The sequence below is a fragment of the Pan paniscus genome, chromosome 20, assembly GCF_029289425.2.
Source record: "Pan paniscus chromosome 20, NHGRI_mPanPan1-v2.0_pri, whole genome shotgun sequence".
NCBI classification, from domain to species: domain Eukaryota; kingdom Metazoa; phylum Chordata; class Mammalia; order Primates; family Hominidae; genus Pan; species Pan paniscus.
Window position 1 is genome coordinate 56,413,266 of NC_073269.2, and position 25,633 is coordinate 56,438,898.

The 25,633-nt window shown below is 50.1% G+C and overlaps 1 protein-coding gene and 1 long non-coding RNA gene across 2 annotated transcripts in view; one reads left to right on the plus strand and one right to left on the minus strand.

The window, feature by feature from the left end:
- The window catches only part of LOC117976995 (uncharacterized), a 43,531-nt gene extending 18,199 nt beyond the window's left edge, over positions 1–25,332 (plus strand). Inside the window, exons 3-4 of the long non-coding RNA XR_004667875.3 lie at positions 4,587–4,701; positions 25,217–25,332. This is a non-coding gene — a long non-coding RNA (uncharacterized LOC117976995). The remainder of the gene's footprint in view (positions 1–4,586; positions 4,702–25,216) is intronic.
- Positions 10,062–22,545, minus strand: NAPSA (napsin A aspartic peptidase). The gene is made up of 9 exons (XM_003813622.6): positions 17,960–22,545; positions 14,595–14,736; positions 14,392–14,515; positions 14,086–14,204; positions 13,016–13,215; positions 11,815–11,937; positions 11,578–11,722; positions 11,092–11,190; positions 10,062–10,861 (listed from the first exon to the last, which is right to left on the minus strand). Exons 1-9 carry the CDS (start codon positions 18,040–18,042, stop codon positions 10,634–10,636), a joined length of 1,263 nt encoding a protein of 420 aa, XP_003813670.1. The 5' UTR covers positions 18,043–22,545; the 3' UTR covers positions 10,062–10,633.
- Positions 25,333–25,633: the final 301 nt, after the last annotated feature.

Sequence of the window (25,633 nt, forward strand, 5' to 3'; positions counted from 1 at the left end):
AGCTAGTCTATTTTGGTAGATAGCATTCCTCATCTGAGTCTCTTGCCGGGCAAGAACAGTCAAGGCTTGACCAGTTTTATTAGTAATAATTTCTAAAACAGCTTGCAACTGTATGATTCAGTTGAGCATGTAGATGGGGGTCCAATATCCCTACGAGCCATCTTATGCCCAAGTGGCGGGCCCATAGTATTGTATAATTCTTTCAGGGGGCCATCATCATCTTTCCAGTTACCTATGGCTATGCTTCGTTTTTCACGGGAAGCATAGACAGGGAATCCTAAGAGTTTGTTGTTTTTATGGGCAGCAGGAAGAAAGATGGTTTAATAGTGCCAATTACACAGCTACCTGTCTACTGATCAGATAGCTTAGCATAAGCTCTATGTCCACATATCCAGTATAACCCAGTAGGGGCAGTCCAGTCCAGTGGAATTCTGGGTGGGCCTAAACAGTCTGCAATTTTGGAAATTTACGGAATGGATTTTTTTCTGTGTAATTGGAACTCCACCATGTAACTGTTTTTGTGGTACCATTATACAGTTTTTGTCCAAGACAACTAACCTGTCCTACAGGATGAGTGAATTCTTTTCCTTCTCTAGCTATGCAACATTGTCCAATAATTGAGGCTTTTAGAACCCAGAAATTGTCAGGGTGGTTCTTTTGGGCCGAGAATTCATTAGGAACTGGGTCTGTAGGAACTAATTCTCGGGCTTCCCAGGGCCACTGATCTCCTGTTACAGTTGCTCCACAAACATAACACGAAGTGACTTTTAGAGACTGGGCTACATGCTCGGCTAATTGCAAAAACAAATGTCTAGTTTTTCCTGGAATTTCAGGTACTGGCACATTTAGTTCATCATAGAAAGTGTGAAATACTGGCTCTGGAGAGCATTTTCGAATCTCTCCTTTTATTAAAATGTTTACCCTAGGGTCTAGTCTTTTTCCATCAATGCCTAGAGATAAGTATTTTCCTTTTTTCTATTTTGGGTCTGAGGGGCTTGTGATTACTAATTTTAAAGGGTTGCAGCTTCCACTCATGCAGGACAGGCTTCCTTTCCCTTTTTGGAGCCAAACAGGATCTTTTTCATGTTTTTTTTCCCAAGTGGCCTAAATGACACAAGACCGGTACCCACATTCTTTCCACACAGTCCTGATTCATGACAGATGGACTTATTTTCAGTCATGTAGTTTTTTCCTAATTAAAAGAGCCACATCCTGCTCCTAACTTATTGCTATTAATGACAGCACAGCGTCAAATCTTAAGATTATGCATTTGGGCACCCCTTTTTCTTCTGTTCTGGCTAATACTTTACTTGTATCATTTATGAGTCCCTGCCAGTGTTCAGTCCTTAATCTTATTTCAAAAACTGTGGAAATGGGAGGTTCAGAGGGGTCATAGCACACATCGGGCTGGTCACTTCCTGGATCACAGACTTTGTACTGAGTGTTATTATACAAACATATTCCTTTTGGAATTCCTAGGCCTTCATGATAACTATAGAACAAAAAGATTGTCTTAACTTGTTGTCCTGTCTCAGTGACCCGAGGTATGCACTGAAAGCAGTCCTCTGTGTGGGAAGAAGCAGTGGAAGCTTTTACCACACAAGTCCGTGTTATAAGGAAAGTAAGTCCCACGACGATTTTCCTCATGCTTCGGCCGCGAATAGGCCAGTCAGCTTCCGGGTGTGACTGGAGCAGGGCTTGTCGTCCTCCTCAGGGTTACTTTGCAGGGATTGTCTAGGCCTGGTTTGGCCTCCCAGGTTCCAGTGGCTGCAGGCTTTCCGCAGCTGTGGGGAATCCCGGCTGGAATTCCTTCTACCTTCACAGCCGTGGGAGTGGTCAGGATAACGGTCTGGGGTCCCTTCCACTGTGGCCCTAAGGGAGCTACGTTCCAGTCCTTGATCCACACGCGGTCACCTGGAGAAAAAGGGTGAACTGGGGAGAATAAGCTGACCGGGCACCTCATTTACCCAAGTTGAGATTGTCTCGGTAATTTTCCCCAAGGCCTGTAGCTGTCGCTGCAATTCAATTTCACCCAACTCTTGGGGAGTACCCAGAAGCCCCCGCGGCATAGGAGGAGGCCTATGATATAATATTTCATAAGGGGAGTGTCCTGTTTTCTTAGAGGGGGTGCACTTATTTTAAAAAATACCATAGGAAGGGCCTGTATCCATTTTAATCTTGTCTCTTGACATACTTTCCTTAAACTATTTTTGATAGTCCGACTCATTCGCTCCACCTTCCCGGAACTCTGAGGTCGGTAGGCAGCATGTAGACTTGTTTGTACCTGTCCTTCTTGGGAAGGCTTTCCAGGTATTCAAAAGGACTTGAGGATTGTGATCTAAGCCATATCTGCATCAGGGGGCCTCCCAAGCCTATTAATGCTGTGGTTTTTGTTTGTTTTGTTTTTTTGAGACAGAGTCTCACTCTGTCACCCAGGCTGGAGTGCAGTGTCATGATCTCAGCTCACTGCAACCTCTGCCTCTCAGGTTCAAGTGATTCTCATGCCTCAGCCTCCCAAGCAGCTGGGATTACAGGTGTGTGCCACCACGCCTGGCTAATCTTTGTGATTTTAGCAGAGACTAGGTTTCATCATGTTGGCCAGGCTGGTCTCAAACTCTGGGCCTCAAGTGATCCATTCACCTCAGCCTCCCAGAGTGTTGGGATTACAGGTGTGAGCCACCACACCCGGTCTGCTACGGTTCTTGCAGACTCATAGAGGTACTGCCTTAGTGGTCTTGGATAAAATCCAGAAGAATTATCTGGATTACCAGGCAGAGGCTCTTGTTCTCTTCTTTTACTTTCTCCCAAACAAAGGGAGCTGAGCTACCTGGAGGTGGGGATAGGGTGACACAAGCACCACTGTGGCCAGTAGCACTGGGACTGCACTGGGTCTCGACCAAAGCCCACTATAACCGCTACCTGGCTGCTGGCTATATTTGCTTAAGGCCCTAGGGCTCTAAAACCAGCAGGTTCCAAATGCAGCCAGGCTTATATCCTTTTCGTCAGGGCAGCAAGTTTCCCAAAGCTCTGGGTGGGTCCAGAAATGCAGTCAGTAAGCCAGGGACTGGAGTCAAAAACCTTAGAAATCTACCTGGTGTCTTGTTCTACTGTGGCTGAACTGGCTCTCAAATCACAAGACGCTCAGCCGGGTGTGGTGGCTCATCCCTGTAATCCCAGCACTTTGGGAGACTGAGGCGAGTGGATCACCTGAGGTCAAGGGTTTGAGACCAGCCTGTCCAACATGGTGAAACTCCGTCTCTACTAAAAATACAATATTAGCTGGGCATGGTGGTGCATGCCTGTAATCCCAGCTACTCAGGAGGCCGAGGAAGGAGAACTGCTTGAACTTGGGAGGCAGAAGTTGTGGTGAGCCAAGATCGCACCATTGCACTACAGCCTGGGCAAGAAGAGTGAAACTCTGTCTCAAAAAAAAAAAAAAAAAAAATCACAAGACACTGTCTTTCCCACTCTTCCCTCCCTTTGCCACAGGCAGAGGTGCCTCACCCCATGGTTACCACAACCATAGGCTCAAGGGGAGTACTGCCAGGCTTCTGCCAAAGTTCACTCAAGGCCCGAGGACTCTTCAGTCAGCTTCTAGTGAATGCTGCCAGGCCTAGGACTCACCCCTCAGGGCAGTGGGCTCCCCTCTGGCCCAGGGAATTTCTAGAAATGCCATCCTAGAGCCAAGATCTGGCATCAGGGATTCCAAGATCCCACTTCTCCTCCACTGTGTCTGAGCTGGTACCTGAGCTGAAAGACAAAGTTCCTTTTACTTTTCCCTCTGCGTTTCTCAAGCAGAAAGAGTCCCTCACTGTAGCCACCACAGCTGGGAATGTGGTGGGTCTCACCTGAAGACAGCATGTCTCAGAGTCTCACTGAAGGCCAATAGCATGTAGTAGCTGGCATCACTGCTTGTTATTCAGGGCCCAACGGCTCTCGAGTCAGCAGGTGATAGAGCCTGCCAGGACTGGATCCTTCCCTTCAAGGTAGCTGGTTCCCTTCTTGCCCAAGGTGTGTCTAGAAATGTCATCTGGAAGCTAAGTCCTGGAATGGGAGGCTCATGACTCTGACTCGTGTCCCATCCTACTGTGTCTGAGCTGGTATCCAAGATGCAAGACAAAGTCCCCTTTACTCTTTCCTCTCCTCTCCTTAAACAGAAGAAAAGGGGTCTTTTTTGGAGCCACAAGGTATGCTACCTGGATTTGGGAAAGGAGTGGCACAAGTGGCCCCTTAGCTGCCGAGGTTGGTGTCTTAGTAGGTCATGTGGCCCCCAAATCCAATGGCTTTGAGTCCAGCTCAGCACCAGGACTTGCCTAGGAGTTGCAGTCCTCATGACCTAGACTGCCTTTCAAGTTTATTTAGGACCCCAGAGCACTTTAGCCAACAGTGGTGTGGCTTGCCAAACCTCACATTCCGACTGTTGGGATGGGCGATTCTCCTCTGGCTTGGGCTGGTCTAAAATGCTCACTCCAGGAGCAGACAGTCTGCTGAGTTCAGGGCAGTTTTGCTTTCCACTGTGACAGGGCAGCACTGAGTTCAATGCAAAGTCTCAAAATCACTGCACTCTCTCTCTCCCAAACACACAGCTTCTCTCTGTGCCATACAGCTACTGCCAGGGATGGAGGATGGCTGGAATTGGCAACTAAAGACTGCCCTCCTACCCTCTTCAGTGTGTCCTCAGCAATATGGAGTTAAAACCAGGTATTGTAAATGCTCACCTGATTTTTAGTTCGTATGAAGGTGCTTTTTTCCTGTAGATTGTTGTTAAATGTGGTATTCCTGAAGAGGAAATGATTGGTGGAAACTTATATTTGGCCATCTTGCTCCAGCCCCTCTCTAGACACTCTCTTACTGTTTTATTTGGAAAATACTGAAACAGACATACACACACACAAATAAAAACCACCCATAGCCCCATCATCATCTAAAACATATAAAAATAATTTGCACTGTCTCTCTGTTCGCCAGTCCCTCTTCTCCCAGATTAAGCTTCTCAATTTTTAACAAGCGTAAGAAATCTAGTTAAAATGCAGATTCCTGGGCACCACCCTCAGCTATTCTAGTTTGGGAGGCCTAGGATGAGACCCAAGAATCTGCATTTTTAAACAAATTCACTGATCGGCTGGGCGCAGTGGCTCACACCTGTAATCCCAGCACTTTGGGAGGCCAAGGTGGGCGGATCATGAAATCAGGAGTTCAAGACCAGCCTGGCCAACTTAGTGAAACCCCATCTCTACTAAAAATACAAAAAATTACCCAGGTGTGGTAGCGGGCACCTGTAATCCCAGCTACTCAGGAGGATGAGGCAGGAGAATTCCGTGAACCCGGGAGGAGGAAGTTGCAGTGAGCCGAGATCTCGCGACTGCACTCCAGTCCGGGCGACAATGTGAGACTCTGTCTCAAAATAAATAAATAAATAAATAAATACAATAAAATACAATAAAAAATTTTCACTGATCATGGAGCCACAAAGATGTCTGAGAAACCCTATTCAAGCTCTTTGGCTTTCTAGGATAGATTTGCATGTCAATATCAGCATGCACATTTTTTTTTGTTTTTTGTTTTTGGTATTTGCCTGTTTGTTTTAGTAAATAAAAGCTGCTGTAATTATTGATCTGCAAGTGATTGTTTTTAACTTAACCATATTCCCTGGACTTCAGGAAAAAATTGACATAACTTATCTACAGTAAAACACATGAGTCTGAGGCCAGGCGTGGTGGCTCAGGCCTGTAATCCCAGCACTTTCGGAGGCTGAGGCGGGCAGATCACTTGAGGTCAGGAGTTCAAGACCAGCCTGTCCAACATGGTGAAACCCCATCTCTACAAAAATACAAAAATTAGCTGGGCGTGATGGTGTGCGCCTGTAATCCCAGCTGCTTGGGAGGCTGACGCAGGAGAAATGCTTGCAGAGGCAGAGGTTGCAGTGAGCAGAGATCATGCCACTGCACTCCAGCCTGAGCAACAGAGCGAGACTCCATCTCAAAAAAACAAAACAAAGGCCAGGCGTGGTGGCTCATGCCTGTAATCCCAGCACTTTGAGAGGCTGAGGCGGGCAGATCACCTGAGGTCGAGAGTTCGAGACCAGCCTGACCAACATGGAGAAACCCCATCTATACTAAAAATACAAAATTAGCCGGGCATGGTGACACATGCCTGTAGTCCCAGCTACTCGGGAGGCTGAGGCAGGAGAATCACTTGAACCCAGGAGGCAGAGGTTGAAGTGAGCCGAGATCACACCATTGCACTCCGGCCTGGGCAACAAGAGTGAAACTCCGTCTCAAAAAAAAAAAAAAGTAAAACTTAGCCAGGCATGGTGCCATGTACCTGTGGTCCCATCTGCTGTGTAGGCTGAGGTGGGAGGATTGCATGAGCCCGGCAGCTTGCAGATGCAGTCAGCAGTGATTGTGCTACTGCACTCCAGCCTGGGTGATGGAGCAGAAAATAAACTAATAATCTGGTTCCCAAATGTCAATAGTGTCAAGGTTGAGAAACCTTGCTGTATTCATTCCTCAGCCCATCTCATTTTCTTGATTTCAAAATAAGTTGCAGACAACAGTATTCTTCAGTGCATATACTTCACATACCCATTCTTTTAAACAGGTTTTAAACAGCTACTTAGTGTTTCAGAATACAAATGTAACACTACTTCCAGAACTGATTCTCTACATAGATTGCTCCCCGTCCTTTTTTTTTTTTTTTTTTGAGATGGAGTTTTGCTCTTGTTGCCCAGGCTGGAGTGCAATGGCGTGATCTTGGCTCACTGCAACCTCTGCCTCCCGGGTTCAAGCGATTCTCCTGCCTCAGTCTCCCGAGTAGCTGGGATTACAGGCGTCTGCCACAACACCCAGCTAATTTTTGTATTTTTAGTAGAGATGGGGTTTCATCATGTTGTCCAGGCTGGTCTCGAACTCCTGACCTCGTGACCTGCCCACCTCGGCCTCCCAAGGCCGTATATATATATGGGAGTTTATTAAGTATTGACTCACACAATCGCAAGGGTCCCACAATAGGCCGTCTGCACATTGCGGAGCAAGGAGAGCCAGTCTGAGTTCCAAAACTGAAGAACTTGGAGTCCGATGTTCGAGGGCAGGAAGCATCCAGCACGGGAGAAAGATGGAGGCTGGGAGGCTAGGCCCGTCTCTCTTTTCACATTTTTCTGCCTGCTTATATTCTAGCCACAATGGCAGCTGACTAGATTGTGCCCGTCCAGATTAAGGGTGGGTCTGCCTTTTCCAGCCCACTGACTCAAATGTTTTTTTGTTTGTTTGTTTGTTTGATTTTATTTTATTTTACTTTAAGTTCTGGGATACATGTGCAGAACATGCAGGTTTATTACATGGGTAAACGTGTACCATGGTGGTTTGCTGCACCTATCAACCCGTCATCTAGGTTTTAACCCCCGCATGCATTAGGTATTTGTCCTAATGTTCTCCTCCCCCTTTGTCCCCCAGCCCCCAACAGGCCCCAGTGTGCGATGTTCCCCTCCTCAAATGTTAATCTCTTTTGGCAACACCCTCATGACACCCAGGATCAATACTTTGTATCCTTCAATCCAATCAAGTTGACAGTATGAACCATCATAGTCCTTATAGATATTTTCTGTGCATCTGTTCCATATCATCTGTATTAGTCCATTTTGCATTGCAATAAAGGAATACCTGAGGCTGGGTAATTTATAAAGAAAAGGCCAGGTGGGTGCCTCATGCCTGTAACCCCAGCATTTCAGGAGGCTGAGGCAGGAGGACTGCTTGAGCCCAGGAGTTGGAGACCAGCCTGGGCAACAAAGGGAGACTCTGTCTCTAGGAAAAAAAAAACAATTAAATTATCTGGGCGTAGTGGTGCATGCCTGTGGTCCCAGTTACCTGGGAGGCTGAGGCAGGAGGATCACTTGAGCCTGGGAGGTGGAGGCTGTAGTGAGCCATGATTGTGCCACTGCACTCCAGCCTGGGCAACAAAGTCAATCACTCAATCACACATTCACTGTCCTACAATTATGGAAATCAGAAGCCCGAAATGATTTCAGTGCTGAGACTGCCATGTTTGCAGTGCTGTGTCCCCTCCGGAGGCTCTAGAGCAGAATCCACGTCCTTGCCTTCCCCACCTTCTAGAGGAGCTCTGCAGGAGCCCCTTCTCCCTTCTTCAAAGCCAGCATCCTGGCATCTTGCTTCCGTCTTCACATGAACTTCTGAATCAATCTCCCTCTGCCTCCCTCTTATAAGGACCCTTGTGATGACATTTAGGGTCCACCTGGATGACCCAGGATAATCTCTGTTCTCAAACTCCTTCATTTGATTACATCTGCTAAATCCCTTTCCTCATATAAGGTAGTATTCACAACCCCAGGGGTTGAGGTGTGAATATATTTTGGGGGCCACTCTTCAGCCCACAGTGTTGGTAATTTGCTTCCTATCTTAATGCCTATTTCCCCATTCGAGTTTAATTCCTATGAGGGCAAAGATCTTCATCTGTTTAATTCTCCACTGTGTCCCCAGCACCTAGGACAGAGCCTGGCACATAGTGAATAATAAATAATGACCAAGGCAACATGGCAAAACCCCGTCTCCACCGGGCGTGGTGGCTCACGCCTGTAATCCCAGCACTTTGGGAGGCCAAGGCGGGCGGACCACCTGAGGTCTGGAGTTCAAGACTGGCCTGACCAACATAGAGAAACCCCGTCCCTACTAAAAATACAAAAATTAGCCGGGCGTGGTGGCACATGCCTGTAATCCCAGCTACTCGGGAGGTTGAGGCAGGAGAATCGCTGGAACCCAGGAGGCGGAGGTTGCAGTGAGCCGAGATGGTGCCACTGCACTCCAGCCTGGGCAACAAGAGCAAAACTCCCTCTCAAAAAAAAAAAAAATCTCCACAAAATATTTAAAAATTAGTCAAGCATGGTGGCCCACGCCTGTGGTCCCGGCTACACATGAGGCTGAGGCAGGAGGATCGCTTTCTCCGGGGAGTTCGAGGCTACAGTGAGCCATTACCGCGCCACTGCACTCCAGCTTGGGCGACAGAGTGAGTGAGTCCCTGTCTCAATAATAATAACAATAATAAAATAATAATAATAATAGTAAAGATCCACTTTGTGCACTCCTTGCTCTGGGGAATTTTTCTGAAACAGTGGACAGTGTCTCTATGATAACTCTCACCACCACCACCACCACCCCCGCTTTGTTTTCTCAGTCAGAGCACTCGATCTGGGCCCTTTCAACTCGCCCCTCATGCTTTCCGTTTGCAGCACCCCATCCAACTTCACCCAAAGCGCCCTTAAGTAGTTTCTGAGAGGCCGTGCCTGCAAATTCCCAATTGGCCACAAGGTGGAGGTGTGGGCCTGTTTTCCCAGCCAAGATTCCCCAGCCGCCACCCGTTTCTAGAGCTGGACCCCTGGAACACCAGGCTCTTTCTAGCTTCCCTGCTTCCGCCCTAGCGGTTCCCACCGCCTGGAATGCCGACTTGCTCGCTCTCTGCATCCCACGGGAAAAGGAGCAGAACAGAGGCTTCCTCCCTGACTCTCCTGCCCGAGCTTACTCGGACCTGAATCTCCCCGTGTTTAGTAGTTTAGCGGTTTGTGATCAGGTCGGCCTCCACCATCAGAGCAGCACACTCTCGAGATGGGGCTCAGGCCTGACTCTTTTCGGGGTCCCCAGAATCGCTCAACACAATTCTTCCAGAAGCCTCGGGATGCGATTAAAGGATTGCCAGATTTTTCGACCGGTCGTTTTGTCGAATCCTTTAGTTCTGGGTAGCAAGAGGGGAGAGTGACGTCACCTCAGCGGGTGGGGCAGCACCGCTCCCCGAACCCGGGGGCCTCGAGCTCCCCAGGGGTCTAGGAATCCGGAGGGAGAGAGGAGAAACAGGAGATGAGATCCGGGGGAATGGTATCCTTGCCCCCTTGAACAGGAACTGGTAAACCCTTACCAATTACGGCCAACCCCCACTGCCACCTGTCGCTGCCGTCGCAACCTGTCGCCTCCCACCCATGTTGTGGCTGCGCCCGCCCCCGTCAGGGCGTGACCACGGCGTGGATTACAACGACCGTGATGCTCCACGGCGCCGGGAGCTTTTGACGGAAGGTAGCGTAGGCGAGGGGCTTCATGGGACTCGTATTACAAAAACCCCTCGCCAGGGTGCGTCCTGGAGAAAAGGGGTGATACTCTTCGCCTCCCTCTTCCTCAACTCCATGGGTACAGGCACAAAGTTTTCTATTATTTTTTTTGAGATGGAGTTTCGTTGTTGCCCAGGCTGGAGTGCAATGGTGCGGTCTCGGCTCACTGCAACCTCGGCCTCCCAAGTTCAAGCCATTCGCCTGCCTCAGCCTCCCGAGTAGCTGGGATTACAGGCATGCGCCACCACTCCCGGATAATTTTTTTTTGTATTTTTAGTAGAGACAGGGTTTCACCATGTTGGCCAGGTTGGTCTCGAACTCCTGACCTCAGGTGATCCACCCGCCTCGACCTCCCAAAGTTCTGGGATTACGGGCGTGAGACACCGCGCCCGGTCACAAAGCTTTCTCGTTAAAAAGTACGCTCTGAAAAGAAGCAACCCAGGCAGGTTCGCTCAATGGAAATAGTGGATTTTTACTGGGTAGCAGGACCTCCGCGACCACCCGCTGCGCATGCGCTTCACTTGGGCGTCACCCGGGGAACTGCGCCTGCGCAGTCTCTCCCCATCCCAGGTCCGCTCCGCGAGTGCGAGCGCGCGCCAGGCCCACCCGGGCGCTGCTCTTCATGTCCCCGCGGTCGAAGACGGCCACATACGTCCCCAAGAAGACGTCACCGAGGATCCAGAAGGGCCCTGCAGGCGGAGGGACATCCAGGGCCTGGAAACCGGACAAGCAGAGGCGGACGCCATTTCGAGTAGTCTGCAAGGCAACAAGACGACAACTGGGTGTCGCGGCCACAAGGACGGCCATTTGCCTGGGAGCCCGTCCATCCCCCCCACCCTCGGGTTCTTTGATGTTCGCCAACAAACTGCCATCACAGGGACAAGAAATGTTTCTGTGGCCCCTTCCCTTCCTAGTGACGTCTCTCAGCTCTACCCTCTCAAACCGTCATATGACGTCACTATGGCGTCATGGTGATGGCCACCTACCTGGATGACGTAATCATGGGCCGTGAGGTTAAACCAGACCCCCCCAAGAAGGAAGGAGACTGCGGGGAGCTTTGGGATTTCCGAGCACAGGATGATGTACTGGGGGAGAAGAGGAACTAGTGAAGATGAGATTCCTGCTCTGTTCAGTCCCTTCCGTGGCTCCCCAGTGCCATAGGGTAATTTCCCTATTGAGCACCTGGGTACTCAGCGTCCTGTGTGCAGAGGCCCTGCCGCCTAGACTTACGCAGTCCCAAGCAAACCTGCATGATCGTCTCCCTCCACCCGGCCACCATCCGCAGAGTTGCAGTGTAGACACGTGGAAAGTGTCCTCAATTCCTCCACCACCCTCCAGACTGTCACGAAGTCCAGTGCCTGCTGCCCTGGAATGCCCCTTAAATACTTGCCTCCCACCCTCAGGCCCTTTGATGTTCACTGTCAAACTGCCATCAGCCTTCCCAGCCCGTACCCACCAGACTGGGACCTCACCTCCCCAGCCAGCAAGGGGATTCCCCCAATGGCTGCATGCAGGGCCCGGATCTCCTCAGTGGGTCCTGTGATGAGGGACGTGCCCGTATCCAGGATGGCAGCACAGCCCTGGGCACAGAGAGTCAGCCCTGGGCCCACCTTCACACTGAGGGGGAAGGAGGCAGTCATCAGAGGCAGGGTCCTAGGAGTCCAGGCCCCCAGCCTCCAGCTCCAGAGCCAGGAGACCAAGTCCCTCACCGCTCCATGTGGATCTGCCAGTAGGCAGGGACCGTGACTGGCACGAAGGTGAGGGGTGGGATGTAGTGTGCCGGGTCTGAGCCCCCCAGGACCAGCTCTCCTCCATCAGGCTCTTCAGGGTCCCTGCAGGGGCAGAGTGTAGACAGTGTAGATGTCAGTGTCACTGGCCCTCCCTCAGCCCTAGGTATTGCCAGGAATGGCACTTCCCACCAACTGGGTTGTTTCTGGAGTTCCTACGGGGTAATGGGATGCAGGAAGGGCCTAGATGTTGGGACTGGAAGCCAGGCAAGAAAAGCATGATGCTTTTCTTGGTGGAAGCTAGAACTTCCTGAAGTGAAGACGAGACTTCATTTGGCTGTGGAAGGTAGAGTTTTGGGGAATTTCCTGAGCTGAATATCATAGTAACCAAGCAGAGCAGTGGTGTCTTGGAATTGGCTCTTGAAGGTGTGACTTGTGCAGGGGTGGGGTGGCTTCCTGAGTAGGAGAAGAGAATTTCTGAATTGCCTGTTGTGATATCTAGAGAGGTGTTAGACTTCCTGAGTTGGCTGAGAGCGATGGGAACAGGGATGGAGACTTCCTGGAAGGTGGAGGAGAGCAGGATCTACTACGTGGTTGGTAGAACTGCTAGAGTGGGTTGGATGTCAGGGTAACTGAGTGGGCATAGGATTTTCTGACTGTGTGTGACAGGCCTCTGGGAGGGAAAGTGGAGACTTCTTGGAAACTTCTTGGATGTTGGGTGGGACTTCTGAGCATAATGTTGAACTTCCTAGCAGGTGGGTGAGACTTCCTGGATTCAATCGGGCAATTCCTGACTTCTGGTCAGTGTTCTCAAATGGGATTTGAGCATTCTTTGTGAGGAAGAGAAAGCTCCTGAGTATTTGGTTGGGTGGGGCATGGAATTTCCTAGTTTGATTTTGAAACATGGAGCATTCTGAACTGATGGTGGGTTTCCTTTGTATGTCTTAAGTTGTCATTTAAGCTCTGGGACTTCGAATAGGGTTGAGGTGTTTCTTTATAGGGCAGGTGACTTCCTGCATGGAGGATGCAACTTCTTGTATTGAATGGCTGACTTCCTGAATGGACAGTGTAAGTGGGTGACTCTGAGAGTGAGAATTCCTGCATTGGGTCAGTGACTTCCTGAAGGAAGACTCTCTTCCTTCTTGGGGACAGGACTCATAGATAGGTGCACACTTCCCAGTACCTGTTGAGGTAAAAGGAGAAGACAGGCTTCTCCAATAGCCCCTGCTCCACCAGTACATCCATCGGGGGCCGAACTCCTTCCACAGACAGAATGGGAAAACCGAGGCCCAATATCCCATCAAAATGGGCAAAAGCGAAGACCAGGCTGGGCTCCCAGAGAGCCTCCCCGAAAATCACTGATGCACCCTTGATTCCACCAATCTAGGGGTAGATTGAGATGTGACCAGTTACTTTTGGGAGGACAATAACCACATGTCCTGAGGTCTCCCAAACCAAGGCATTAATCCTAGGTCTGGGGACTTCTGGATGCAAGCCCCAACTTTCTAGGAAACTATGCCTCTTGAGAAGCCCCACCCCTTCACCCAGGAACCCCTTTCTTCTCCTTGAGAAGCCCCACCTCTTCACCCAGGAAGCTCCTCCCCTGCTCGAGAAGCCCCACCTCTTCACCCAGGAAGCTCCTCCCCCCTGCTTGAGAAGCCCCACCTCTTCACCCAGGAAGCTCCTCCTCCCTGCTTGAGAAGCCCCACCTCTTCACCCAGGAAGCTCCTCCTCCCTGCTCGAGAAGCCCCACCTCTTCACCCAGGAAGCTCCTCCTCCCTGCTTGAGAAGCCCCACCTCTTCACCCAGGAAGCTCCTCCTCCCTGCTTGAGAAGCCCCACCTCTTCACCCAGGAAGCTCCTCCTCCCTGCTCGAGAAGCCCCACCTCTTCACCCAAGAAGCTCCTCCCCTGCTCGAGAAGCCCCACCTCTTCACCCAGGAAGCTCCTCCTCCCTGCTCGAGAAGCCCCACCTCTTCACCCAAGAAGCTCCTCCCCTGCTCGAGAAGCCCCACCTCTTCACCCAGGAAGCTCCTCCTCCCTGCTTGAGAAGCCCCACCTCTTCACCCAGGAAGCCCCTCCCCGTCCTTGTGACGCACCATCCCTTCACTCTGAAAGGCAGGCCCTCCTCCCCACTTGAAAAGCCCCATCCATTGGCTTGGGAAGCTCCTCCTCGAGCCTCTTCCTAAGCCAGATGATCTTAGACAATGGGGTTCTCCCAGGTTCAAGACTTCTGAGAGTCAAAGGCCACTCACAGTCAGCTTGTCCTCGCTCAGGATTCCATCTACCCGCCCAGTTCCATATTGAATGGCAAACTTGGTCCCATTGGCCTGGAAGGAGCTAGAGGCTTTGGGATCAAATCGGTGGTGTAACCCTAGGTTAGAGGTCAGAAAGGTGTCATGGGGGAGGGAATCTCCCCAGTGCCTACTGCCCCTTTGACTTTCTGACCTGTGAGGGCATGATAAAAGAACAGTTCCTCAAAAGCCTCTGAGAAGCTGAGGTCCAGCCCCGCCTCCTCCCTTCACCCCCATTCAGCCTTATTCTCCCGCATAGAAGCTCACAGCAGGGCACACTGAAGAAGTGGCATCTCCTGGACGGGACCCAGAGATTGGAGGAGCCAGTGTCAAAGGCAACAGTGAAGTTTTGTGGAGGCGTTCCCAGCCCAATTTCCCCAAAATACTGCACCTGATAGCAAAAGAGGAGAGTAAACGAAGAGTTTGGCTCAAGGGCGCAGGGGTGAGGGCTGTGTGGGGCTGTGACTCACATCCCTGTAGTTCGAGAGAGGTACGAAGATGGTCTTGTCCCCAGGGGATGGGGCCCCCAACTTGGGGAGCTCTGCTGGTTCTCTCCATCCCCTCAGTAGGTTCAGGGTCCTGCGTCCAGGTTGGACTCGATGAAGAGGGATCCTGTAGGGAAAGAGGATATTGACAGGAAGCTGCCCTTCTTGGAGACCCTCTAAATAGACTTACCCAAATAGGATATGATGACAAATTCAACATCTCCAAGGCACTACAATAGTAGTCAGTACCAGAAACCCTGCAATAACAACCTCCAGAAAAGCCCATCAAAGATGCCATGATGACAAATATCCCCAAAGACTTTACAAGAGCAAACCATCCCAAACAGACCTTTCCATGTCCAAATCCCTTAAAATAAGCTATTCCCAAGGAATTGACATTCTTAAAGATTTCCCAAGACCCTAACAGAAAACCTAACCTTTGCAAAAGCCCTTGGGTGGTGGCCCCTGCATGCTTCAGTTCGTGAGGTTAGGGACTATTTTCCCCACCCTTGAGGAGAAAAATGTAAGCATCAAATCTTAATTGTCTTGCTGTGTTGCCCGTGCTGATCTCAAACTCCTGGCCTCAGCCTCCCAAAGTGCTGGGATTACAGAGGAGAGCCACTATGCCCTGTCCGGGTTCCTTTAAACTGTATTTGCAAAAGCAGGAGGCAAACAGGATTTGGCCCTTAAGCTGAGTGTTTGCAACCCTTGACTTAGAGGGCCAATTACAATTCAGGTATCTTAGTTGCTAATTAAGTAGGTCTAGGATGGGGCCGAGAATTTGGATTTCTAACAAGTTCCCAGGTCATGACAATGCTGTTGATACAACATTTGGAGACTCACTTTTCTTTGCATTGACTTAGAAAATGGCCATGAGACATTAGGTTCAAAAAGCAGGTTAACAAGCACCATGTGCGGTAATATCTTCGTTCCTGCCTTTAGTCACTCCTTGAAGCACTTGTCACATCACTCACACCTTTCCCGTCACCCCCCATGAGTCAGTCTTTGAGAGGCACGAGAATGTGAAGTGGGGAAAACTCTTCCTGGAAGTGTACACCCCTCCCCCTACCAAGAGTTCCAGGGAATGAAGACAAGAGAGGAGAAAAAGAGAGATGGGGGCGGGGAGGGGACATCAGAGGTAAGGTAGTGGGAAGACTTCTTGCATAGGGTCCCCAAGATTGGATTTCTTTTTCTTCTTTTAAACTTTTTATTTGAAACAGGGTCTCCCTCTGTCACCCAGGCTGGAGTGCAGTAGTGCAGTCAGGGCTCACTGCAGCCTTGATCTCCAGGGCTCAAGTGATTCTCCCACCTCAGCCTCTGGAGTAGCTGAGACTATGGGCACACCACCACACCTGGCTTTTTATTTTATTTTATTTTATTTATTAATTTTTTTTTTAGACAAGGTGTCACCCTGTTGCCCAGCCTGGAGTGCAGTAGCAGGATCATAGCCCACTGCCCCCTTGAACTACTGGGCTCAAGCAATCCTCCTTCCTCACCCTCCTGAATAGCTGGGACCATGGGTGTGCACCACCACACTGAGCTAATTTTTGTATTTTTTGTAGAGGTGGAGTCTGGCCATGTTGCCCAGGCTGGTCTCAAAACTCTTGGCCTCAAACAAGCTTCCCACCTTGGACTTCCAAAGTGCTGGGTTACAGGTGTGAGCCATGTCTCTGGCCAAAAACATGACTTCTTCAGGCCAGTTTGATGGGCGTGATGTGGGGGAGTCTCAGTTTAAATGTCACATATCTGGGGCTCGAAGATGGGAGGAGTGTGTCACAGGTCTGGAAACCACAGTACCTAATCATCAGAGCTCATAGTGGGGTCTGCAGAGACCTCTCAAAAACATGTCCTGGCCAGGCGCAGTGGCTCACGCCTGTAATCCCAGCACTTTGGGAGGCTGAGGCAGGCAGATCACGAAGTCAGGAGTTCGAGACCAGCTTGGCCAACATGGTGAAACCTCGTCTCTACTAAAGATACAAAAAAAATTAGCCGGGCATGGTGACTCACGCCTGTAATCCCAGCACTTTCAGAGGCAGGAGAATGGTGTGAACCTGGGAGGTGGAGGTTGCAGTGAGCTGAGATCGCACCATTGCACTCCAGCCTGGGCGACAGGGCAAGACTCCGTCTCAAAAAAAAAAAAAAAAAAGGCCAGGCGCAGTGGCTCATGCCTGTAATCCCAGCACTTTGCGAGGCTGAGGTGGGTGGATCACGAGGTCAGGAGATCAAGACCATCCTGGCTAACACCGTGAAACCCCATCTCTACTAAAAATACAAAAAATTAGCCGGGCGTGGTGGCGGGCGCCTGTAGTCCCAGCTGCTTGGGAGGCTGAGGCAGGAGAATGATGTGAACCCAGGGGACAGAGCTTGCAGTGAGCCGAGATTGCACCACTGCACTCCAGCCTGGGCAACAGAGTGAGACTCAGTCTCAAAAAAAAAAAAAAAAAAGTCCTGAGAGGAGGGGGAGGGGTCCTCAATCTAGAGTCTCAGTGTTGTAAGATCTGGGACTTAAAAGGGCTCTGGGACCGGACGTGGGGGCTCACAGCTGTAACCACAGCACTTTTGGAGGCTGAGGCGGAAAGATCACTTGAGGTCAGGAGTTCAAGACCAGCCTGGCAAACATGGCGAAACCCCATCTCTACTAAAAATACAAAAATTAGCCGGGCGTGGTGGCATGTGCCTGTAGTCCCAGCTACTTGGGAGGCTGAGGCAGGAGAATCACTTGAACCCGGGAGGCAGAGGTTGCAGTGAGCTGAGATCGCCCCACTGCACTCCAGCCTGGGTGACAGAGCAAGACTCTGTCTCAAATAATAATAATAATAATAATAATAATAATAATAATAATAATAATAAAAAGGGCTCTGGTCAGCCAGGCTCGGTGGCTCATGCCTGTAATCCCAGCACTTTGGGAGGCCGAGGTGAGCGGATCACAAGGTCAGGGGTTCCAGACCAGCCTGGCCAACATGGTGAAACCCCATCTCTACTAAAAATACAAAAATTAGCTGAGCGTGGTGGCGCGAGCCTGTAATCCCAGCTACTTGGGAAGCTGAGGCAGGAGAATCGCTTGAAACCAGGAGGCAGAGGTTTCAGTGAGCTGAGATCATGCCATTGCACTCCAGCCTGGGCAACAGAGTGAGACTCCATCTCAGAAAAAAGAAATCTGGTCTTAAGAGATGTCAGAGTGGAGCCCTTAGGGGTGACAGCCTGGTTTAGAGATCTGGGAAGCTGAGAAAGAAGCTCTAGGGATCCTGGGTGCCAAGTTTGGGGATCACTGAACTGGGAGTCCTAGACTTAAAGGGCAAGAGGCAGAGAATCCCTCCTAAGGTTGGGGGTGGTAGATGGGGTCACCATACCGGATCAGTGTGGCCCCGGCAGGCTCCACATTCAGCAGAGGCAGCAGCAGCAGCAGGGGTTGCAGCAGCGGTGGTGGAGACATCGCTGGGGACCTGGGTGTGAACCCAGGAGTCCTGGGGCCTCATTTTCTTTCCCCTGTGACTCCACCCTGTTCATGCCCCACCTCCAGGTTTAGAAGGAGACCAGGACATGAAATCTGTCCGCAGGTGACGCAGTGGGACAAGGATGTTTTTTGAAGATTTGTGCAGAGTATTTTTGTAGGGTTGGCAGAAGTAGCATCCTGTGCTCCTGGTGCTCCTCACTCCCTACTTGGGTGGCAGTGGTGGTGGGGTCTCCTCCACTGTCACCACCTCCCACCCCCCATCCTTCAGCTGCTGTCAGTTTTACTTTTAACTTTCACATAACTTTTCTGAGACTTATTAACCACAAGTGTTTCCTTGGCCAAGTGGGAGAGACCAGCAGGTATCTGTGAAGGGCCTGGGGGAAGGGAGAAAGGACATGATTAGACACCTGCCCTCACATGTGAAGTGGGCCCGCATTTCAGGACCCAGTCTCTTACTGTTTTATTTGTAGGTGAAGTATGTTTCTTGTTGACAACAGATCATTGGGTATTGTTTTTTGTTTGTTTGTTTTTGTTTTTGTTTTTTGGTTTTTTTTTTTTGAGACCGAGTTTCACTCTTGTTGCCCAGGCTGGGATTACAGGCATGCGCAACCACGCCCCACTAATTTTGTAGTTTTAGTAGAGACAGGGTTTCTCCATGTTGGTCAGGCTGGTCTAGAACTCCCGACCTCAGGTGATCCGCCCGCCTCAGCCTCCTAAAGTGCTGGGATTACAGGCGTGAGCCACTGCACCCAGCTGATTCTCAATTATTTCAATCTCTTTGTTAAATTTATGTGATGGAATCTGAATTCCTTCTGTGTGTTAGCTTGAATTTCTTTGAGTTTCCTCAAAACAGCTATTTTAAATTCTTTGTCGGAAAGGTCACATATCTCTGTTTCTTCAAGGATTGGTCCTTGGTGGCTTATTTGATTTGTTTGGTAAGGTCATTTATTCTGGATGGCCTTGATGCTTATAGATGTTCATTGGTGGCTGGGCATTGACGAGTTATTTATTTATTTATTTAGATGGAGTTTTGCTCTTGTTGCCCAAGCTGCAGTGCAATGGTGTGATCTCAGCTCACTGCAACCTCTGCCTCCCAGGTGCAAGTAATTCTGCCTCAGCCTCCCGAGTAGCTGGGACTACAGGCACCCGATACCACCCTGGCTATTTTTTTTTTTTTTTTTTTGAGATGGAGTTTCACTCTTATTGCCTAGGCTGGAGTGTAATGGCGCCATCTTGGCTCACTGCAACCTCTGCCTCCTGAGTTCAAGCGATTCTCCTGTCTCAGCCTCCCAAGTAGCTGGGATTATAGGCGCATGCCAGCTAGTTTTTGTATTTTTAGTAAAGACAGGGTTTCATCATATTGGTCAGGCTGGTCTCGAACTCCTGACCTCAGGTGATCCACCTGCCTCGGCCTCCCAAAGTGCTGGGATTACAGGCATGAGCCACCGCACCCAGCCTACACCCAGCTAATTTTTGTATTTTTAGAACAGACAGGGTTTCACCATGTTGTCTAGCCTGGTCTCAAACTCCTGACCTCAGGTGATCTTCCTGCTTCAGCCTCCCAAAATGCTGGGATTAGACATGAGCCACCATGCCTGGCCATGTTAGGTATTTATTGTAGTCTTTGCAGACAAGGCTTGTTTGTACCTGTCCTTTTTGGGGAGGCTTTCCAGGTATTCAAAAGTACTTGGGTGTTGTGATCTAAGCCATGTCTGCATTAGGGGGCTCCCCAAGCCCATTAATGCTGTGGTTCTTGCAAACTCATAGAGGTACTATCTTAGTGGTCTTGGATAAGATCCAGAAGATTTATCTGGATTACCAGGCAGAGACTCTTGCTCTCTTCCCTTGCTTTCTCTCAAACAGTCAGTCTCTCTCTCCCTCTCTCTCTTTCTCTCTCTCTCTCTCTGCTGAGCTACCTGGAGCTGGGAGTGGGGTGACACAAACACCCCATGCCTACTATCACTGGGATTGCGCTGGGTCCTGCCCATGGCCTCCTGTAACCACGACCTACCTGCCTACTGCTTATGTTTGCTCAAGGCCCTTGGGCTCTAAAACTAGCAGGTTCCAAAGGCAGCCATGCTTGCATCCTTCCCTTCAGGTCATCAAGTTACCTCAGGTCCCAGGTGGGTCCAGAGATACAGTCAGTGAGCCAGGGACTGGAGTCAAAACCCTTAGAAATCGGCTGGATGCGGTAGCTCACGCCTGTAATCCCAGCACTTTAGGAGGCTGAGGCAGGCGGATCACTTGAGGTCAGGAGTTCGAGGCCAGTCTGGCCAACATGGTGAAACCCTGTCTCTACTAAAAATACAAAAATTAGCCAGGCGTGGTGGTCAGCGCCTGTAATCCCAGCTACTCGGAAGGCCGAGGCAGGAGAATCACTTGAACCTGGGAGGCGGAAGTTGCAGTGAGCCAAGATCGCGCTGCTACACTCCAGTCTGGGCGACAGAGCAAGACTCCCTCTCAAAAAAAAAAAAAAAAAAAAAGAAACAAAAGAAAGGCTAGGTGCGGTGGGGGTGCGTTTGGGAGGCTGGGGGTGTCATCCCAGCCCTTTGGAAGGCTGAGGCAGGAGGATCGCTTGCGCCTGGGAGTTGGAGACCAGCCTGGGCAACAAAGGGAGACCCTGTCTGTACAAAAAAAATGTAAAAATTATCTGGGCATAATGGCACACTCCTGTAGTCCCAGCTACTGGGGAAGGTGAGGCTGGAGGATCACTTGAGCCCAGGAGGCTGAAGCTGCAGTGAGCCGTCATTACGCCACTGCACTCCATCCCAGGTGACAGAGTGAGACACTGTCTCAATAGAAATAAATAAATACATAAATAATGGTAAAGATCCACTTTGTGCACTCCTTGCTCTGGGGGATTTTCCTGAAGCAGCCGAACGTGTCCCTGATAACTGTCACCACCCCCCTTTGTTTTCTCAGTCAGAGCACTCGATCTGGGCCCCTTCAACTCGCCCCGCACGCTTTCCGTCTGCAGCACCCCATCCAACTTCACCCAAGCGCCCTTAAGTAGTTTGAGAGGCCGTGCCTGCAAATTCCCAATTGGCCACAAGGTGGAGGTGTGGGCCTGTTTTCCCAGCCAAGATTCCCCAGCCGCCACCCGTTTCTAGAGCTGGACCCCTGGAACACCAGGCTCTCTCCAGCTTTCCTGCTTCCGCCCTAGCAGTTCCCACCGCCTGGAATGCCGACTTGCTCGCTCTCTGCACCCCACGGGAAAAGGAGCAGAACAGGCTTCCTCCCTGACTCCCCTGCCCAAGCGTACTGGGAGATCTCCTGCCGAACACGGCCCGGCCAATGGGACCTGGATCTCCCCATGTCTTGTCTCTCAGGGGGTTGTGACCGGGTGGGCCTCCACCATCAGAGGAGCACAGTTTCCAGAATCGCCCAACACAATCTTTCCCGAATCCCCTCAGGAAGTGATTAGGTAAAGGATTGCCAGATTTTTAAACCCGTCATTTTATTTACTAACCTTGTAAGAAAGGAATTATCGCCCACATTTTACGGGGTTGGGGAGGGGGTGCTGCGGTGCAGCAAGATTAAGAGGAGGCAGCCCAGGTGCACTTGGAGGGGAATTGAACCTGGTTCTTGAAGCTGCAGACACCAAGTAATCAGCCCAGATGCCTCGCATCGTCTTTGCCAGGATTACTTTTGCCCCTGTTCCATTGGTGGGAATCTGTCACGTGGTTGCTCCTGGCTGCAAGGACGACCCGGAAATGTAGTCCAGTTGTGTGTCCAAGAGTGGGGGACCCTTTGGGTGACTCTCAGCCACTGTGGGCCACATCAGACCCCACAAGGCCTCAAGTTCGGACCTGCGTTCCCTCTATGATGTTATATCGCAGCTTCCCGAGGTCTCGCATTAGTTGTTTTTTTTTTTTTTTTTTTTGAGGCAGAATCTCGCTCTGTTCAGGCTGGAGTGCAGTGGCTGTGATCTCGGCTTACTGCAACCTCCGAACCCCCAGGTTCAAGCGATTCTCCTGCCAATTTTTGTAATTTTAGTAGAGACGGAGTTTTGCCATGTTGGCCATGCTGGTCTCGAACTCCTGACCTCAGGTGATCTGCCCGCCTTGGCCTCCCAAAGTGTTGGGATTACAGGCATGAGCCACTGCACCTGGCCTACTCAAAATATTAAACATAGGCCGGGCATGGTGGCTTACACGTGTCATCCCAGCACGTTGGCAGGCTGAGGTGGGAGGATTGCTTGAGCCCAGGAGTTCCAGACCAGCCTGGGGAACATAGTGAGTCTGTCTCTACAAAAGAATTACCTGGGCTTGCTAGCGCATGCTTGTAGTCCCAGCTACTCTGGAGACTGAGATGGCAGGATCACTTAGCCCAGGAGGTCATGGCTGCAGTGAGCTGTGACCACGCCACCCCACTCCAGCCTAGGTAGCAGAGTGAGACACTGTCTCAAAACAAAACAAAACAAAAAGTTAAACATAGAGTTACTGCATGACCCAGCAATCCCACTCCAAGGTGAAATGAGAACATATGTCTACACAAAAACTTGTACATGAATGTTCATAGCAGCGTTGCAGCCAAGAATAGAAACATCCCACCTGTCCATTAACTGGCGAATGGGTAGGTAAAAGGTGGTATATCCATACCATGGACTATTACTGTGCCATAAACAGAAATGAAGTACTGATACATTCTACAAAGTAGATGAACCTAGAAAACGTTATGCCCAGTGAGGATGCCAGTCACAAAGAGCTACATATTCCAACGATCCATTTATAGGAAATGTCTAGAATAGGAAAATTCCATAAAGTCATATAATTTTTTTTTTTTTTGAAACAGAGCCTTGCTTTGTCACCCAGGCTGGAGTGCAGTGGTACCATTATGGCTCACTGCAACCTCAACCTCCTGGGCACAAGTGATCCTCCCATCTCAGCCTCCTGAGTAGCTGGGACAAGAGGCATTCGCTACCCTGCATGGCTTAGTTTTTAATTTTTTGTAGAGATGGGGGTGGGGGTGTCTCCCTATGTTGCCCAGATTGGTCTCAAACTCCTGGGCTCAAACAATCCTCCAGCATCGGCCTCCCGAAGTGCTGGGGTTACAGGCATGAGCCACCTCACTCAGCCAGATATAGATTAATGGCTGCCTCAAGCTGGAAGAAAAGGGTGGGAGAATTGGGTATAACTGTTTTTTGTTTGTTTGAGATGGAGTCTAGGTCTGTTGCCAGGCTGGAGGGCAGTGGCGTGATCTAGGCTCACTGCAACCTCTGCCTCCTGGGTTCAAGCGATTCTCCTGCCTCAGCCTCTTGAGTAGCTGGGATTTCAGGTGCCTGCCACCATACTCGGCTAATTTTTGTATTTTTGTAGAGACGGGGTTTCGCCTTGTTGGCTAGGATGGTCTCAATCTCTTGACCTTGTGATCTGCCCTCCTTGGCCTTCCAAAGTGCTGGGATTACAGGTGTGAGCCACCGTGGCCAACGGGTATATCTGCTTATGGGAATGGGGTTTCTTTGTGGAGTGACCAAAATGTTCTAAAATTGGTTATGGTGGTGGTTGCACAACCCTGTGAACTTGCTAAAAACCATTAAATTGTACTTAAAAGTGCTGAATTGTTTGGTATGTGAACCAAATCTCAATAAAGCTATTACCAAAAAAATTAGAGAATATTGGGTTACTTACAAATGAGAACCTTGGTCCACAGCTACCTTCAGACAACAAAACTGCCAGTGACCGAATGCTTCTGTATGCCAGGCACTGCGCTTCCGGGATCCTCATACCCTTCATAAGAAATAAGAACAAGAGGCCGGGCACGGCAGCTCACTCCTGTAATTCCTGCACTTTGAGAGGCCGAGGGGGTGGATTGCCTGAGGTCGGGAGTTCGAGACCAGCCTGGCCAACATGATGAAACCCTGTCTCTATTAAAAATACAAAAAATTAGCCGGGCGTGGTGGCAGGTGCCTGTAGTCCCAGCTACTCGGGAGGCTGAGGCAGGAGAATGGCGTGAACCCGGCAGGCAGAGGTTGCCGTGAGCCGAGATCACGCCACTGTACTAGAGTAAACTCTGTCTCAAATAAATAAGAACAAAGCCGGGCACAGTGGCTCATGCCTGTAATCCCAGCACTTTGGGAGGCCGAGGTGGGTGGATCACTTGATGTCAGGAGTTTGAAACCAGCCTGCCCAACACGGTGAAACCCCGTCTCTACTAAAAACACAAAAATTAGCCGGGCATGGTGGCGTGCACCCGTGATCCCAGCTACTCAGGAGGCTGAGGCAGGAGAATAACTTGAACCCGGGAGGCAGAAGTTGCAGTGAACCAAGATTGGGCCACTGCACTCTAGCCTGGGTGACAAGAGCAAAACTCAAAGAAAAAAGGAAGAACGATTTATCCTATTTACCAGTAGGTCAACCGAGACTGAGTGCAATGTGACTCGTCCCAAAAGTGTTGTAATTCCTCTTCAGCCTATTTCAGGACTCTTGCACTTTTCTAACAGTGGAAACTTAGAAACTACTTTAACAGCCACAAGAATCAATACAGGCTGGATGAGAGGCTCATGCCTGTAATCCCGGCACTTTGGGAGGCCAAGGTGGGCAGATCGCCTGAGTCCATGAGTTCAAGAACAGCCTAGGCAACGTGGCGAAACCCCATCTCTACCAAAAATGTAAAAACTTAGCTGGGTGTGGTGGCTCATGCCTGTGGTCCCACATACTCTGGAGGCTGAGGTGGGAGGATCACCTGAGCCCAGGAGGTCAGGGCTGCAGTAAGCCAAGATGGCACCACTGCACTCCAGCCTGGGCGACAGAGTGAGATCTTATCTTTAAAAAATAAATAAATAAATAAATAAAGTATAAATACAGTTCCACCATATCAGGCACCTCATTTGAAACCCACCCTGTTTATGCTTTTACCTCATTTAGTCATAAGAGTAAGGCAACAAGGTCATACTCGTGATCCCGATGGGCTAGGGGAAGTCCCCATATGCTGGTGTGGGACCTCCACCCCAGCCAATGTCCAGGCTCTTGACACCATCTCGGGAAGGAACTTGAGGACAAGTGGGAAAATACTGAAAGTACAAAGATGTATTGCAAAGTGAAAAGTACACACTCAACAAAGAGGAGTACAGGTGGACTCCAGAGAGAGTCTCCTGCAGGGGGGGGTTGGGGCTGCTACCTTAATGGGTTTCTCTCTTTTTTTTTTGAGACAGTCTTGCTCTGTCCCCAGGCTGGAGTGCAGTGGCATGATCTTGGCTCACTGCAACCTCCGCCTCACGGGTTCCAGCGATTCTCCTGCCTCAGTCTCCTGAGTAGCTGGGACTACAGGTATGTACTATGAATTTCTTTAATCAAGGAGTGGAATATTCATGAAGATTCCTAGAAAAAGGAGATTTTTGAGAACTGTGGTGCCACCCACTTTTACACCAAATATGGGTGTTCCTGTAACCGTCCTGGTGCTGGTGGGTGTGTGTTTATGTTAATGAGCATATAACGAGGTCCTAGGTGAGACCTAGGTCATATGTAGGGCCTTGTTGGGTCCAATGTGTCTTAGCCAGGTTGGTCCACACCTAGGGTTTTCAAGAGTCTTATCAGCCCCCACCTGCTGCAACTATTTCAACAGTTTCCTT

Coding starts and splice junctions, on each gene's coding strand:
- NAPSA (XM_003813622.6), bottom strand. CDS start 18,042: ATGTCTCCACCACCGCTGCTGCAACCCCTGCTGCTGCTGCTGCCTCTG. Junction 14,516..14,594: donor CTCTCTCGAACTACAGGGAT/GTGAGTCACAGC, acceptor TTTTGCTATCAG/GTGCAGTATTTTGGGGAAAT. Junction 10,862..11,091: donor CCCATGATTACGTCATCCAG/GTAGGTGGCCAT, acceptor GTTGCCTTGCAG/ACTACTCGAAATGGCGTCCG.